General features: G+C 44.5%; 1 protein-coding gene across 12 annotated transcripts in view; it reads left to right on the top strand.

Annotated features, from left to right (window-relative positions):
• The window catches only part of DNM3 (dynamin 3), a 307,097-nt gene that overhangs the window by 189,879 nt on the left and 100,333 nt on the right, over window positions 1-16,885 (top strand). For all 12 annotated transcript variants that reach the window (XR_006273647.1, XR_005294437.2, XM_038413439.2 and 9 more), the window contains one exon: window positions 11,811-11,920. Coding sequence is in view for 10 of the 12 variants with exons in the window: in XM_038413439.2 (XP_038269367.1) it covers window positions 11,811-11,920 (110 nt within the window). In the remaining 2 variants the exon portion in view is untranslated. The remainder of the gene's footprint in view (window positions 1-11,810; window positions 11,921-16,885) is intronic.

Here is a 16,885-nt window from a genome sequence, read left to right as displayed (position 1 = left end):
AATGGCCATCACCAGCTTGCTTGCTTTGTTTTTCTACAACAACAAAAAGTTTGGAGTAAAATGGAAGTGCCTTATGAAGCAAACTTAAAATCTATCTGTGCAGCTTCAGTTGTAAAGGCAAGTTTGGTAAAGCAAAGACCACTGTGGAGATGCTATGCTGCTCTTAGTTTAGCAAGGTAAAAATAAAATTAGACTATAAACATGATTGTCAAGCTGTCTGGAAACTCTTTGGGATATATTTAAACTTAGATTACAATCTAGATGTTGGATGTTGATGTAAATGATATTAAATGCGACTGGAGGAATTACAACAGTGTACATTTATATAATGTCTTGGTTACTGTGTGGGCTATTCCACACAGGCAATGAGAGTAGCCCGGGTCTAAATAAAAAGCCCTCTGCTTTCTGGGATGTAAGTAGGGCTACAGAGCAGGTGTTTCTTTCTTTAGCCATTCACTTTCTCTTTCTCCTTTAATGTCATCTGAACCCAAGGTTTATAAGCCCCAGGTACATCTCCTCCCCCACCACTTGCCTGTTTTACTGGCCTGAAAGAGAAAGTAGTGTAAGGGAGGAAGTGTTTGTCTTGGGGCACCATTTAACTATCCCCACATTCTAATTGGTAGCATACCTTGTCACAGCCTTGCATTATGATCTGCTTCACATGAATGTTAACTACCAGGATGAGGCCTTGCAACACTGCTGCCAGGTAAATAAAAATCATCCCCATATTACAGATGTACTTTAGGCACAGAGAAGCCAAGTGAGTTGCCCAAGCTTACACAGGAAGTCTGGTAGAGACACAAATAAAATCCAGCCCTCCCAGCTCCTAGTCCCATACCATAATTCAAAGGCCATTTAATAGAAGCTATGTTCAACACAAATGTTATATGGGTTCTTTAAATTTACAATCAGTGCAGGACTCTTTCTCATGGATATTTGTGCTTCTAGTGTAAGTCACATGGGAAACTCTCTAGCTCTAAAAGATGTGACTTCCTATTAAGTGGGAACAGAATTAGACCAATGCAAGTGCTTTGCTAAATCCAACAGTTCAGAGTTTGAGGAACATATTTTTGACATGGCATATTGTACTCTAATAATGTTGCTTACGTTCCTCAAGATATAAACCAGAGAGAAGTGATTGTCCTTTGTCAGTGCAATACATTAGTTGTCTTGAGTTGGGAACTCTAACTTCTCCCTGTTGAAAGGAACTGGCTGGGAACATCCAAATGTCCTCTAGTTGGATAATGCTCAGTGGGGTAGAGCCCTCAAGCTAGCCAATGGGTGCAGCAGAACACCAGAAAGAGAAGAGCTGAACTCATGAGACCTAGAAATGAGTATCCTCCTTGATGATATCTAAAAATGAATGATATAGAAAGTAATTAATTACCGGTAATCCCTTTTCATTGTGCCAAAAACGGCAGAATAGGGTTATTCTTCCTTAAATCCCCTTCAGCTGCAATCCACGCATCTTTTTTCCAGTCACCCAAGGGCTGTCTGCAGGTTGTCAAAAAGAGGGAAAAGACTAGATTAAAATCCCTCTCTTGCCTCTTGTGGGCAAACTCATCCTAACTCATTAGATGAACAGACTTTAAAGCACTGTGGGAGATCTTTGCTCTCCACCCGCCCTTGTAACATTTTGGACTTCACCTTTATTTATTTTGAGTGTATTTAACTGAAACTTGCTGAAGCAGTTGGTAGTTGCAGTAGAGCATATTTCCATCTCACTATCATTTGTTGGCAGCTAGTCAGTCTATTACTGATGTCTATATACTTCAATTAAAAACCAGTAGCTGGCCCTTGCCAGCTGATTTGGGTTTATGGGGCTTGGGCTAGGGGACTGTTTAATTGCTGTGTAGATGTTGGCCTGGAGCCCCGGGCTCTAAGATCCTGTGAGGCAGGAGGGTCCCAGAGCTAAGGCAGCAGCAGAACATCTACACTGCAGTTAAACAGCTCCTTAGCCTGAGCCCCATGAGCCTGAGTCAGCTGGCATGGGCCAGCTGCAGGTTTTTAATTGCAGTGTAGACACGCTGTTAGTCACCCGCACATAAAACATAGGCAGCACTAGTCTACTAAGGACTTTCTTGAGCATTATGTTTTGTAGCCCATTAGTTCATTTTGTCATTTATTAGAGTTATCTGTTGTCTTGGTTAACTCGTATGTTGTTTCATATGTAATCAATTGTGATGACTTGATATAAGTAGGATAGGATTATAGGAGTACAAGACTGATAAATATTTAGGAGTGGTAAGTGTGCATTAGGTATATAGGTAAAATAAGGCCATAATGCAAGGATACATGCTAAGGCCTGTGAGGTTTCAGCTCAGCCACACTAGGCCTCGGGCTTAAGGAGATGTGTCATGAATGGGTGACACAGGAATGGCCCTATGCCAGTAAGGTTGCAGGTTTACTGTAGAGGATGTACCAATAGGTGATGTCCCCGGAAAATATCCCAATGTACCCATCTAGAATGCAAGACACCCGACTGTAACATCACAAAAGTTCTGCTCTGAATGCAGGTTATCATGGGAACATGTTTACATCAATTTTAATAAGAATAAGGGGAACTAAGAGAACAACCTATGAGAAGCAGGGCACTCCGTCATTTATGTGTGGAAGTACAGACAGGGAAGAGGATGGAACCCTCATGCATATTCATAGGGTGTTAAGTGTGGTTATGACAGCAAGATAAAATGGGGTTCCTGATATGACTAGGGTGGGAAAATCACAGCAGGAACCACCTCTCTATTAATGACTACCTGTTCGGAGATCCACCCAACTTGATAAGATCCTTGGTATGTAAATATGAACTCAACATTGCCTATATGGAGATATGACTGTAACTTATAATACAAACAAGATTTTTTACTTGTAACTGTGTGTGTGGTCACTGTATTCATTCTTTGTATGCTCCTACGAGTCTCCCAACCAAGCCACATTGTAAGGGATAACTTCCACCTGAGTGATTTGAAAACTATAGCACCCCTGGAGCTGAGCTCACTCCCAACATCATCTCCTGGGGATGAAGGCCTCTCCTGGCTAGGATATTTTTAACTTGCACTGTGGGAAGTTTTTCATGTCAGAGAAAAGATGGGTCACACTTACATCTTTGTAAAGTGTAGTCTGTATTCACAACAGAGGAAGTCGCAGTTCCTTCTAGAGATGAGTCTTTGTCCTTCCCTTTTACTAAAGCCTTTTCTTGTAGTTGTTTACTTACCTCTGCCCTATAACAAAAATTAAATAAAAATGAACAAATGTTGAAAAATAAGAAATGGAACTAACGAGCCAGGTGCCCATCATCACTTGTATAACTATGCCTAGCCCCATTCCTTCCACCTTGCAGCTCCTTGAGATAGTAACCTTGCCTTTTGGCTGTGGAGCACCTAGCATACACTGATCTGATGCTGGTTAGAGCTTTGGGAACTTCCACAGGATAATGTAATTGCTCTAAGGCTGACTTGTTGGGCTCATCTATTGCTTGAAACATGGTAGTTCATGTGGAGGTGATAGTTTCTTTTTCTGGGGGGTGGGAGGGGAATTGGGTTTTTTAAAATTGCAATGAGCTTTGTATCTCTTGAATGTCATAGTGGATGTGTGATGCCTTTTTTCCTGAACTAAATAGTTCTGTAACCCTGACTTCTCATATCCAATATGTTGTCTCTGAAGGACTTTGAAACATCTTGGAATATCCACGAGTCTAACCTGTATAAATAATTTAAACATCGTTTAAGGATTAATCTTTTATAAGGAAGATTCTAAGATAAAGTGCATGGTGTTCTAAAATGTATTTTGGTTAATTGTACTATGTTTTTGTGTTATAAATAATATTGTAAATAGTGTTGTCTAGGAGCTAGGGCACCAGCCTGAGAGTCAGGAGAAATAGGTTCTAATCCCAGCTCTTGGGTAAATCACTCCACTTCTTGGTGTCTTTCCCCATGTGTAAAAGGGTCTCATTTGTAAAAGCACTTCTGGTATGTTCCCACAGCATTTTGGAGTGAGCCTCCCACCCTAGGGCTATAGACTTGGCCTAGTGGGGCTCTCACTAGCGCTCTAAAAATAGTAGTAGTGGCTTGATACACTAATACATGGGAAAACTGTTTGGCACATGGTGGCCACTAGCGAAATTCCTTGAAATCACCCAGATCTTCAATGAAATGTCAAATGCTGAGGAGAAACCAATAGTCACCATTACCTTTATTTACATCTTTCTTACCCTGTGCTTGGAAAAAAAGGCTTTAAAACCACTCATCTTTCTATAGTACTATTTTTTCTTACAATTAGAATCATAGAATATTAGGGTTGGAAGAGACCTCAGGAGGTCATCTAGTCCAATCCCCTGCTCAAAGCAGGACCAACACCAACTAAATCATCCCAGCCAGGGTTTTGTCAAGCTGGGCCTTAAAAACCTCTAAGGATGGATATTCCACCACCTCCCTAGGTAACCCAATCCAGTGCTTCACTATCCTCCCAGTGAAATAGTTACCTAATATCCAAATTAGACCTCCCCCACTGCAGCTTGAGACCGTTGCTTCTTGTTCTGTCATCTGCCACCGAGAACAGCCTAGCTCCATCCTCTTTGGAACCAGGGACATCCTTGCCCATACACAAAGTACGCAGCTGCGTAGGGCACCAAATTTCCTGGTGCCCTGCGCAACTGCATGCTGCTCCAGCTCCTGCTTCAGCTCTTCCTTTCCTGCCCTGCCCTGCCCTTTTTTGGCCTGCTCTGCCCCAGCCACGCCCCCACTCCTCTGAGGAGTGCAGCAGGCCTGGGCCTGCACTCACCGGCGGCAGGAAGTTGTTGCCCTCCGCTGGACTCTCTACAATTTGTTCACATCCCTTCTGCAGTGGGGGGACCAAAACTGGACGCAATACTCCAGGTGACCTTACCAGTGCCAAATAGAGCAGAATAATCACTGTCAGCAGGTTGAGGGAAATGCTTCTACTAATACTATCCAATATGCCGTTGACCTTCTTGGCAACAAGGGCACAGTGCTGACTCCATATTCAGCTTCTCATCCATCATAATCCCCAGGTCCTTTTCTGCAGAACTGCTGCTTAGCCAGTTGGTCCCAGTCTATAGCAGTACATGGCATTCTTCCGTCCTAAGTGCAGGACTCAGCACTTGTCCTTGTTGAACTTCATCAGATTTCTTTTGGCCCAATCCTCCAATTTGTTAGATTACTCTGGACCCTATCCCTACCCTCCAGCGTATCTACCTCTCCCCACAGTTCAGTGCTTTCTGTAAACTTGCTGAGGTTGCAATTCATCCCATCGTCCAGATCATTAATAAAGATGTTGAACAAAACCGACCCTTGGGGCACTCCGCTTGATACCGGCTGCCAACTAGACATTGAGCCATTGATCGCTACCCGTTGAGCCCGACAATCTAGCCAGCTTTCTGTCCACCTTATAGTCCATTCATCCAATCCAGGGGTGGCCAACTTGTGGCTCCAGAGCCGCATGCGGCTCTTCAGAAGTTAATGTATGGCTCCTTGCATTAGGGTGACCAGACAGCAAGTGTGAAAAATCGGGACAGGGGTTGGGGGGTAATAGGTGCCTATGTAAGAAAAAGCTTCAAAAATCAGGACTGTCCCTATAAAATTGGGATATCTGGTCACCCTACCTTGCACAGGCACTAACTCTGGGGCTGGAGCTACAGATGCCAACTTTCCAGTGTGCCGGGGTGTTTGTATGATCACTGCTCAACCCCTGACTTTGCCACAGGCCCTGCCCCTACTTCACCCCTTCCCCCAAGACCCCTGCTCCTTCCTGCCCTCTTCCCTGAGCCTGCCACGCCCCCGACCTCCCAGAGCCTCCTGCATGCCACAGGAGGCATGGGGAAGGAGGGGGAGGCGCTGATCAGCAGGGCTGCTGGCAGGCGGGGGGAGCTTATGTATTACTGTGGCTCTTTGGCAATGTACATAGGTAAATTCTGGCTCCTTCTCAAGCTCAGGTTGGCCACCCCGATCCAATCCATACTACTTTAACTTGCTGGCAAGAATACTGTGGGAGACCATATCAAAAGCTTTGCTAAAGTCAAGGTATATCACATCTACCGCTTTCCCCATATCCACAGAGCCAGTTATCTCATCATAGAAGGCAATCAGGTTGGTCAGGCATGACTTGCCCTTGGTGAATCCATGTTGACTGTACCTGATCACCTTCCTCTCCTCCAAGTGCTTCAAAATGGATTCCTTGAGGACCTTCTCCGTTATTTTGTCGGGGACTGAAGTGAGGCTGACCAGTCTCTAGTTCCCTGGGTTCTCTTTCTTCCCTTTTTTAAAATATGGGCACTATATTTTCCTTTTTCCAATCATCCGGGACCTCCCCCGATCGCCACGAATTTTCAAAGATAATGGTCAATGGCTCTGCAATTACATCAGCCAACTCCCTCAGCACCCTTGGATGCATTAGATTGGGACCCATGGACTTGTGCATGTCCAGCTTTTCTAAATAGTCCTTAACCTGTTCTTTCACCACTGAGGGCTGCTCATCTCCTCCCCATACTGTACTGCCCAGTGCAGCAGTCTGGGAGCTGACCTTGTCTGTGAAGACCGATGCAAAAAAAAAAAAAAAAAAAAAAACTATTGAGTACTTCAGCTTTTTCCACATCCTCTATCACTAGGTTGCCTCCCTCCCTCATTCAGTCAGGGGCCCACACTTTCCTTGACCACCTTCTTGTTGCTAACATACCTGAAGTAACCCTTCTTGTTACCCTTCACATCCCTTGCTAGCTGCAACTCCAGTTGTGCAATGGCCTTCCTGATTACACCCCTGCATGCCCTAGCAATATTTTTATACTCCTCCCTAGTCATCTGTCCAAATTTCCACTTCTGGTAAGCTTCTTTTTTGAGTTTAAGATCACCGAAGATTTCACTGTTAAGCCAAGCTGGTCACCTGCCATTTTTGCTAATCTTTCTGCACATCGGGAGGGTTTGTTCCTGTGCCCTCAATAAGGCTTCTTTAAAATACATCCAGCTCTCCTGGACTCATTTCCCTCTCATATTAGCCACCCAGGGGATCCTGCCCATCAGTTCACTAAGGGAGTTTGTTTGCTTTTCTGAAGTCCAGGTTCCATATTTTGCTACTCTCCTTTCTTCCTTTTGTCAGGATCCTGACAATTTTCATCTACCTTAAATAATCTCTGATTAACATTTACTGAAACTGTGTACGAGTGACAGAACTTGTCTCTACATGATTAATTGAATGGAATAATAGAATATCAGGGTTGGAAGGGACCTCAGGAGGTCATCTAGTCCAACCCCCTGCTCAAAGCAGGACCAATCGTCAACTATATCATCCCAGCCAGGGCTTTATCAACACTGACCTTAAAAACCTCAAAGGAAGGAGATTCCACCACCTCCCTAGGTAACGCATTCCAGTGCTCCACCACCCTCCTAGTGAAAACGTTTTTCCTAATATCCAACCTATACCTCTTCCACTGCATTTGAGACCATTACTCCTTGTTCTGTCATCTGCTACCACTGAGAACAGTCTAGATCCATCATCTTTGGAACCCCCTTTCAGGTAGTTGAAAACAGCTATCTAATCCCCCCTCACTCTTCTGCAGACTAAACAGGCCCAGTTCCCTCAGCCTCTCCTCATAAGTCATGTGTTCCAGTCCCCTAATCATTTTTGTTGCCCTCCGTTGGACGCTTTCCAATTTTTCCACATCCTTCTTGTAGTGTGGGGCACAAAACTGGACACAGAACTACAGATGAGGCCTCATCAATGTCGACTAGAGGGGAACAATCACGTCCCTCAATCTGCTGGCAGTGTCCCTAGTTATACAGCCCCAAATGCCATTTGCCTTCTTGGCAACAAGGGCACACTGTTGACTCATATCCAGCTTCTCGTCCACTGTAACCCCTAGGTCCTTTTCTGCAGAACTGCTGCCGAGCCATTCGGTCCCTAGTCTGTAGCGGTGCATGGGATTCTTCCGTTCTAAGTGCAGGACTCTGCACTTGTCCTTGTTGAACCTCATCAGATTTCTTTTGGCCCAATCCTCTAACTTGTCTAGGTCCCTCTGTATCCTATCCCTACCCTCCAGTGTATCTACCTCTCCTCCCAGTTTAGTATCATCTGCAAACTGGCCGAGGGTGCAATCCACGCCATCCTCCCGATCATTAATGAAGATATTGAACAAAACAGGCCCCAGGACTGACCTTTGGTGCACTCCGCTTGATACCGGCTGCCAACTAGACATGGAGCCATTGATCACTACCCGTTAAGCCCAATGATCTAGGCAGCTTTCTGTCCACCTTATAGTCCATTCATCCAGCCCATACTACTTTAACGTGCTGGCAAGAATATTGTGGGAGGCTGTATCAAAAGCTTTGCTAAAGTCAAGGAATAACATGCCCACTGCTTTCCCCTCAACCACAGAGCCAGCTATCTTGTCATAGAAGGCAATTAGATTAGTCAGGCATGACTTGCCCTTGGTAAATCCATGCTGACTGTACCTGATCACTTTCCTCTCCTTTACTCTAAGTGGAATTCAGAATTGATTCCTTGAGGATCTGCTCCATGATTTTTCGAGGGACTGAGGTGAGGCTGACTGGCTTGTAGTTCCCCGTGTCGCCCTCCTTCCCTTTTTTTTAAAGATGGGCCCTACACTAGCCTTTTTCCAGTCATCCGGGACCACCTCCGGTCACCATGAGTTTTCAAGGATAATGGCTAATGGCTCTACAATCACATCCACCAACTCCTTTAGCACCCTCGGATGCAGCGCATCCGGCCCCATGGACTTGTGCTCGTCCAGCTTTTCTAAATAGTCCCGAACCATTTCTTTCTCCACAGAGGGCTGGTCACCTCCTCCCCATGTTTTGCTGCCCAGTGCAGTCGTCTGGGAGCTGACCTTGTTCGTGAAGACAGAGGCAAAAAAAAGCATTGAGTACATTAGTAACCCTTCTTGTTACCCTTCACGTCCCTTGCTAGCTGCAACTCCAGTTGTGATTTGGCCTTCCTGATTACACCCCTGCGTTCCTGAGCAATATTTTTATACTTCTTCCTGGTCATTTGTCCAATCTTCCAGTTCTTGTAAGCTTCTTTTTTATGTTTAAGATCAGCAAGGATTTCACTGTTAAGCCAAGCTGGTTGCCTGCCATATTTACTCTTCTTTCTACACATTGGGATGGTTTGTTCCTGTAACTTCATTAAGGATTCTTTAAAATATAGCCAGCTCTCCTGGACTCCTTTCCCCCTTGGGTTATTCTCCCAGGGGATCCTGCCCATCAGTTCCCTGAGGGAGTCAGTGTCTGCTTTTCTGAAGTCCAGGGTCCGTATTCTGCTGCTCTCCTTTCTTTCTTGTGTCAGGATCCTGAACTCAACCATCTCATGGTCACTGCCTCCCAGGTTCCCATCCACTTTTGCTTCCCCTGCTAATTCTTCCCAGTTTGTGAGCAGCAGGTCAAAAAGAGCTCTGCCCCAGTTGGTTCCTCCAGCACTTGCACCGGCAAATTGTTCCCTACACGTCCCAAAATTTTCTTGGATTGTCTGTGCATTGCTGTATTGCTCTCCCAGCAGATATAAGGGTGATTGAAGTCTCCCATGAGAACCAGGACCTACAATCTAGTAACTTCCATTAGTTGCCGGAAGAAAGCTTCATCCATCTCATCTCCCTGGTCTGGTGGTCTGTAGCAGACTCCCACCACGACATCACCCTTGTTACTCACGCTTCTAAACTTAATCCAGAGACACTCAGGTTTTTCTGCAGGTTCATACTGGAGCTCTGAGCAGTCATACTGCTCTCTTGCATACAATGCAGCTCCCCCACCTTTTCTGCCCTGCCTGTCCTTCCTGAACAGTTTATTTACATCCATGACAGTACTCCAGTCATGTGAGTTATCCCACCAAGTCTCTGTTGTTCCAATCACATCATAATTCCTTGACTGTGCCAGGACTGAGAGGGAGAGCTCAGTGGTTTGAGCATTGGCCTGCTAAACCCAGTCTTGTGAATTCAATCCTTGAGGGGGCCATTTAGGGATCTAGGGCAAAAATTGGGGATTGGTCCTGGTTGGACTAGATGACCTCCTGAGGTCCCTTCCAACCCAATGATTCTATGACTTCCAGTTCTCCCCGCTTGTTTCCCAGGCTTCTTGCATTTGTGTATAGGCACTTGAGATAACTCGCTGATCATCCCACTTTCTCAGTATGAGGCAGGAGCCCGCCCCTCTTGCGCTCATCTGCTCGTGCTTCCTCCCGGTATCCCACTTACCTCAGGGCTTTGGTCTCCTTCACCCGGTTAATCTAGTTTAAAGCCCTCCTCACTAGGTTAGCCAGCCTGCTTGAGAAGATGCTCTTCCCTCTCTTCATTAGGTGGAGCCCGTCTCTACCTAGCACTTCTTCTTGGAACACCATCCCATGGTCAAAGAATCCAAAGCCTTCTCTCCAACACCACCTGCATAGCCATTTGTTGATTTCCACGATTCAACGGTCTCTATCCAGGCCTTTTCCTTCCACAGGGAGGATGGGCCAGAACACCACTTGCACCTCAAACTCCTTTATCCTTCTTCCCAGAGCCACATAGTCTGCAGTGATCTGCTCAAGCTCATTCTTGGCAGTATTATTGGTGCCCACGTGGAGAAGCAGGAAGGGGTAGCGATTAATGAGTCTCGGCAGTCTCTCCATCACATTGTGAATCCTAGCTCCTGGCAAGTAGCAGACTTCTCGGTTTTCCCGGTTGGGGCGGCAGATAGATGACTCAGTCCCCCTGAGGTGGGAGTGCCCAACCACCACCACCCGCCTCCTTCTCTTGGGAGTGGTGATCATGGAACTCCCTTCCCTAAGACAGTGCATCTCATGCCTTCCAATCGGCAGTCTCCTTCCGCTCCCTTCCCTCAGATGTATCATCTAGTCCACTCTCTGCATTAGTACCTGTGGAAAGAACATGAAAACAGTTGCTTACCTGTATCTGCATTGCTGGTACATGGACGCTCCCCTTTCTTGTTCTGGAGGTCACGTACTGCCAAATTTCTTCACCGTCCTTCTGTCCCTGCTGCACAGCCTGCTCTGAATCTTCAGAAAGTTGTGCCCGTAGAAGCATATCCTGATACAGGATCAAAACTTGTTTCTCCAGACCTTGAACCTTCTCTTCCAATATGGAGACCAGCTTTCACTTTGTACAGACAAAGTCACTTCTGTACTGTGGAAGGAAGACAAACATGGCACATCCTGTGCAGGTAACGACTGAACGCTCACCATCCATATTACCTTCCTCCTAAGAGCTTCCTCAGGTGTTGTAGTTACTACTCAGAGAAGCCTGTAAGATGAAAGCCACAGTGGACTCTCCCCAGGTGAACTCCCAGGCAAATTCCCTTTGTTACCCTCTCCGCCTTTTTATAACAGTCAGGCCCGCTCAAGGCTCACCTGGAACAAAGCACTCCCAATTCACACTTTTCAAACGATCAAGCACATGGTCAAACTGACACTGTCCCCACAGCAGACACTCAGATACTCACCAACACAGCCCCCCCCCCCCAATGCAGCACTTAGCATACCTCCTCTTGGACAGATCCCAGGCAAACTCCCTGTTAGACCCTCCGCTGTTCGCTGCTCAGCTGGAATAGGGTCCCACAGCATACTGTCCTTCAGCTAACTGAAAGAAAAGGATGGAGGACTATATCATTTGGTATGCACCCAAGCTCACCCAATTATGGGTAAGATAATTCGTTTTAGGTCTTCCTTTCATCTTTGATAGCAGTGTTGGTGTCAAGATAGTAAACAGAATAGTTGCTAACTAAACTAGAGCATGCTGATGTCTGCTTTCTTTGAAACATATTACAGTATTTGTGGTTTTTATTTATTTTTAATAGGAAAAGGAAAAGAAGTACATGCTTCCCTTGGACAACCTGAAAGTGCGGGATGTTGAAAAGAGCTTCATGTCTAGCAAACATATTTTTGCCTTGTTTAACACGGAGCAAAGGTAAGGGAAGGTTCCAGCCAGTGCTTTTCAAATAGGTCTGAGAAGATGTACAATTTAATGAAAATGACTGCAGTTTTGGTGTTCCCATTAAATGAGACTTTAAACCTCTTAAATGCTGTCATCTCATCTCTTTCTGTGCTATTCCTTTAATCCTGATGCATGGCACCAAAGGTTAGCATCCTTACATCATTCTCACTGTTCATGGTGTGGATTCAGGACGGTGGCTGGTCATTTTGTTCTTTTGAATGAGTAACCGATCCCCTCCCTGTCCTATTTTTGTGTAGCTGGACCTTCCATCTGAGACTTTTGTACTTTATGGGCTAGATCCTGGTTGAAATTGGCAAGCTCCATTGATGTCAATAGAGCTACATTAACCTACACCAGTTGAGGATTGGCCCCTCAATTCTACAGCAACAATATGTCTCTTGTCATCAGGCACCGTAGGTGTGTTTTTTGAAAAACAGTCGATGGATGAATGAATGAGATACCGCTGTCTTCCTAATTCATTCGAATCTTAATTCAGCACCTGATACTTTTTCAGCAAGCCTGCAGCTTCTGAGTATTGAGTGGTGAGAGTGTCGTACCCCTGTGGAGATATGCTTCTAAAAAGCAGAGAGTGTGACTAGCGTGTACAAACAGAAAAGAAAGGTGAACATTACAACAAACACACAAATGCAAGTGATCAGTGCTCTCTTTCTAAAGGGAGGAATCATGTTTGCAGTTGGCTCAATGAAGCTATAGCATTTCAGTAGATATGCTGCATTTTCTGGTGTCCTATTTTCAAAAAATCAGTTTAAGTACCTGTAATACTTGTCCTTTATCTTCTCCTTCACTCACCTCACCCTCCAAAGCTTTGTGATGTGCTGAAATGTCTTTCCGGCTAAGAAGGGCTGGATAGAACTCTCTGTAGAATTGGTTGTTATTGCTCCTGAACTGGCCAGAAGTGATCATTCCAGCAAAATGAGGCACTCTCTCCCGCAAGGGCTGAGAGGGCTATCTCTGAACCACTCCCAGCTGCTGCTGGCTTCATGAGCGAGAGACTAAGTTTGAGTCTCATGCTTGAATGCCCCATAAAGTCTTGCAGTACACCTGGTAAACTGTTGGGCTGGGCTCGCATATTCGTATTCTGTTTCAAACAATGCACTTGGAAAATATCTCACAAATAATCGTTAGGAATATGAGCTACAACACTTTACCATTTGCATTTCTAGACTCCGCAGAAAGCTTTTTAAATATTTTTTGCCTTTTTAGAAGTTTTATTTTGAAATGTAAGAAGTTATCTGTGGAACCTGAAATGTAATTTAACTGTTTACACACATAGCTCAGTCATGGAAGATAACTTTGTAGTGATGGATCCTTGTCAATTTTATTGATTCTGTGCAGAGTATAGGAATATTTTTTTAAGGAATGCATGTAGTTCAGCCCCTTGGGCCAGAGGGCCTTATGTTCTGCAGGGACGATTCTCCTTTGTTTTGCTAATGGTTATGAATATTTTGTGCTTTTTAAATATTAATGGGCAAACTGCTGTGAAGAAAGGAGAGAAACAAATCATTTACCTTTTCCAGTTCACAAAAAAGGGGCAGAGTGATTTTTCACGTGTGTATTTTCACTGGATCTTCACGTAGACTGTGGAGTGAGGATTTTAGATTCATATGTGTAAAATCTGTTAGAGCTATTACACGCTCAGTTTTTGACTGGGCCTCCTGCATTCTGAGGTTGCATTAAAAGCATCCTGAAATATATATGGGCATGACAGGACATGACAGTGCAGCAATAAAATGCCAGAATAATGTCGTCTAAGTAAAATTCCGTAGCAGGAAGAGATGGGCTCCTTGTTCATGGGAATCCTTTTATTAAACTATATTTAAAATGGCAATTTCTTTGCTACCACAATGCAGCTGATTTTCCTTTGATCTTTCTAGAAATCTCTCTTTTTGGCTGAAATTAAGTATTGTATTGGTTTAATATCTAATACTGCCTCACAGTAGGAACTGTACCCTGCAGTAGCATTGTGGGAGTATTGAGACTTGGATGAAACGACGTAGTGCTGGGGCTTTCAGCCTGGCGGTTGTGAACATGTATTGGGGTTGTGACCACCCTGCCCTTCCCACCTTGCTAGGTTGGGGGTGGAAGGTCTTGGATGGAAAAGGTTTAGATCCACTGATATAATGGATCTCATTTTATTTTAAAGTTCATTGATCATGAAGATATTTTTCTAGGGGGTTTTAGGGGGAGGGGGAAGAGGAATGTTAACTGTGAGTCTGCACTGTTCACTTCTTTATTAATATAAAATAAACTCCGTATCTAGTCACTCCTTTCATATGCTACTAACTGAGAAAGAAGTCACCCTTTTTTAATTTTTGCCTGTTGAGGATTTCTGAGACTCCAATGATTTCAGTATTTAAGATACAGAGAAGTAAAGAACAGTAGTAAAACCATCTACTATAACATCCCAGAATGGTATGTGGGTCATCCTGTGTTCCACTTTCCTCCTTAATCTTAAGCAGCACCCAATTTTTGTGCGTCACCTAGGCAAAGTTTCTTCGTGTGCATTTAAAAATATTTAAATTGTTAAAGCCAGATCTCCCTTTAGTCAAGAGAGTTTTCTTGATGATTGTTCTCTCATTCCCAGCCTCTTACTGCCAGGGTATTTCCCGTAGCCATATGTTTCAAATACTGTACATTTCAATAGCTTCCTGGATTATGCATACTGCATTTTTTCCATTTATGAAAACCTCCCCAGTTGTGAAATACAGTTACTAGGGGAAATCCTAGTTTTGCTGAAAAGAAGCATAGACAGGCTTGAATAGGAGACTGTAGATAGATGCGTAAGGAAACTAACAATCTCTGTCATTTTGATTTACTGCAGAAGTCAACAGCTCTCTGACAGAAATCAAATGTGATTTGGTAACGTGTAATGAACGAAGACTACGGCAATTGATTTCACGGAGAAGATAAATTCTCATGTAATGAAACATAATTGTGTGTGTATGAAGAGCCTGTGTTGTGAAATAATGAATTTAAATTCCTTTCGGATTGCTTTCTAAATTAAAATTAAACCCCTGAAATGGAATAGGACGGGATATGCTGCTTATCCGAGTAACATTGCCTAAACAGAAGGAAAAAGAAACTAGAGGTGCCTTCCAGCAAACCAAATAATTGTTAAAAGCTGTAGAGAGATACCATGTATTTAAACCATACGTACTACTAAATTTCACATGCAGAGGCATATTAATGTATATGGGCTCTTTTGATTTACCTAGGTAGAAGCATTTGGGGCTAGAGCAAATGGTATTTGAGAAACTGCCATTTGACTCGCTCTCCCGTTTTCACAATGATTGACTGGCATTCTGTCATAAGCATAGCTAATAAAGCCAGAGAGAGGATTTTCTGTCCAATCATATGCTCATGAACAGTAGATCCACATCCAACGGCTGCATGATGAATAAGCCCGAGGCTCCTGGGCAAAGTTCAAGAACAAACAAAAGATGATAATTCTGTCTTTCCCAGAAAGTTTACTTTTCTTCTAGGATTTCAGCACAAACGCTTTGCCCACTCCCCATATATTTCCCGTAAAAACTATTCGCTGATTGATTTTTTTTTTCTTTCAGGCAAGTACTTTAGCTTGGAACAAGCATTATAGTTGCAAATGTGCCTCTTTTTAGGAACTGTACAACCGTTCCAGCTGTCTTTAGTTAATAAGGGGAAGCAATCATAGTCTCTGATGATCTTACTAATGGCTGTAAAATTCTAGATAGTGCAGTTTCTTAATTTGTGCCAGGGCTCACCATAGCTGAGTCCTGGCACCTCTAGGCTTGGCAGTTCATAGTCCCGGCACCTCTGGGCTTGCTGCGTCAGTTATGAAAGTAAAAAAATTGCTGGAGCCCTGGCACCTCTCTCATTACAAATTAGCACTGGTGCTATTTCATTTAATTTGTTTCTGTGCCACCTTAAAATAACCCTTTCAGCCTTGTAACAGAGAGGCAGAGCTTTTTGGTTGACTCACTCTATTGGCAGGTATTCGAACCTTGTATTAAGCTGCTGCAATTTCTGCTGACTCCTTATGGATATCAGAAGGGCTTTGAATAAAGAGAAGTGTGAGGAGTGCATCTTCCTCCTCTCTGCTGTAAGCAGAGGGAGAGTTCCTCTTCCACGTCTTCTCCTGAATTTAGGGGAGATTGGCTCCCTCTTCTTGCTTATTCTCTCCTGGTGAAAAAGGGACACACCAGAAGGGAGATTTTGGAGCTACGGAGCCATAGGAGGAAGCTGGTCTGTTTTGTTTGCTGGCTGGAGAGTTGTTTGCTGGCTCCTGCCTTTACCTGCCAGTAGGGGGAGCAGCACCAGCACCTGAAGGGGAGAAGAATTGTCTGGTGGGCAGACCCTTATCTACCTCCTTTTTCCCACAGGAAGCTCTGTTCTCCTGTTTGATGCCCTCTCCCTTCCAGGGTGGCAGAGAGGGAAAGAGGCTCCCTCATCTCTCCCTACCCGGCTCGAGGGGAAAATGGAGACTGCTGCATCCCCTCCCCTAGCCATACTCTCTAGAAGAAACCAAATGATCTTATCAGGTTCCTCTCCCCTCATGGTTGTCCGTAGTGGGGTGTGTGGGTGGAGAGGTGGGTTTGGAGAACAAGAGATGTTCCTCTGCAGTTACACAGACTCACACTGAGGACCCAAATAATAGAGGGCCTGATGGAATAGCTAATATTGGCACTTGGGTGTGCCAGCACCTGCTGTCCCCTGATGGAAGCTGTCTGGAGGCTGAAGCTTCAGTCTGAGGAACAAATGGTAAGGCAGGTAGAGGAACCATTGTGAAGATAGTCTTGGGGACACAAAGAAAAACCAAAATGATGCTTACCCAGATGATGGGGTGAGCCACCAGCCCCTATGTGGATTGTGACTATCAGGAGTTACATGGTCTAACTGAAGCTGCATGGGCTGAGATACCCATGGGAGTGCCGTGTGACT

This window comes from Dermochelys coriacea, chromosome 8 (assembly GCF_009764565.3).
Source record: "Dermochelys coriacea isolate rDerCor1 chromosome 8, rDerCor1.pri.v4, whole genome shotgun sequence".
Lineage (NCBI taxonomy): Eukaryota > Metazoa > Chordata > Testudines > Dermochelyidae > Dermochelys > Dermochelys coriacea.
The sequence above is the reverse complement of the archived record's forward strand: the minus strand, read 5'-3'. Positions and strand labels throughout refer to the sequence as shown.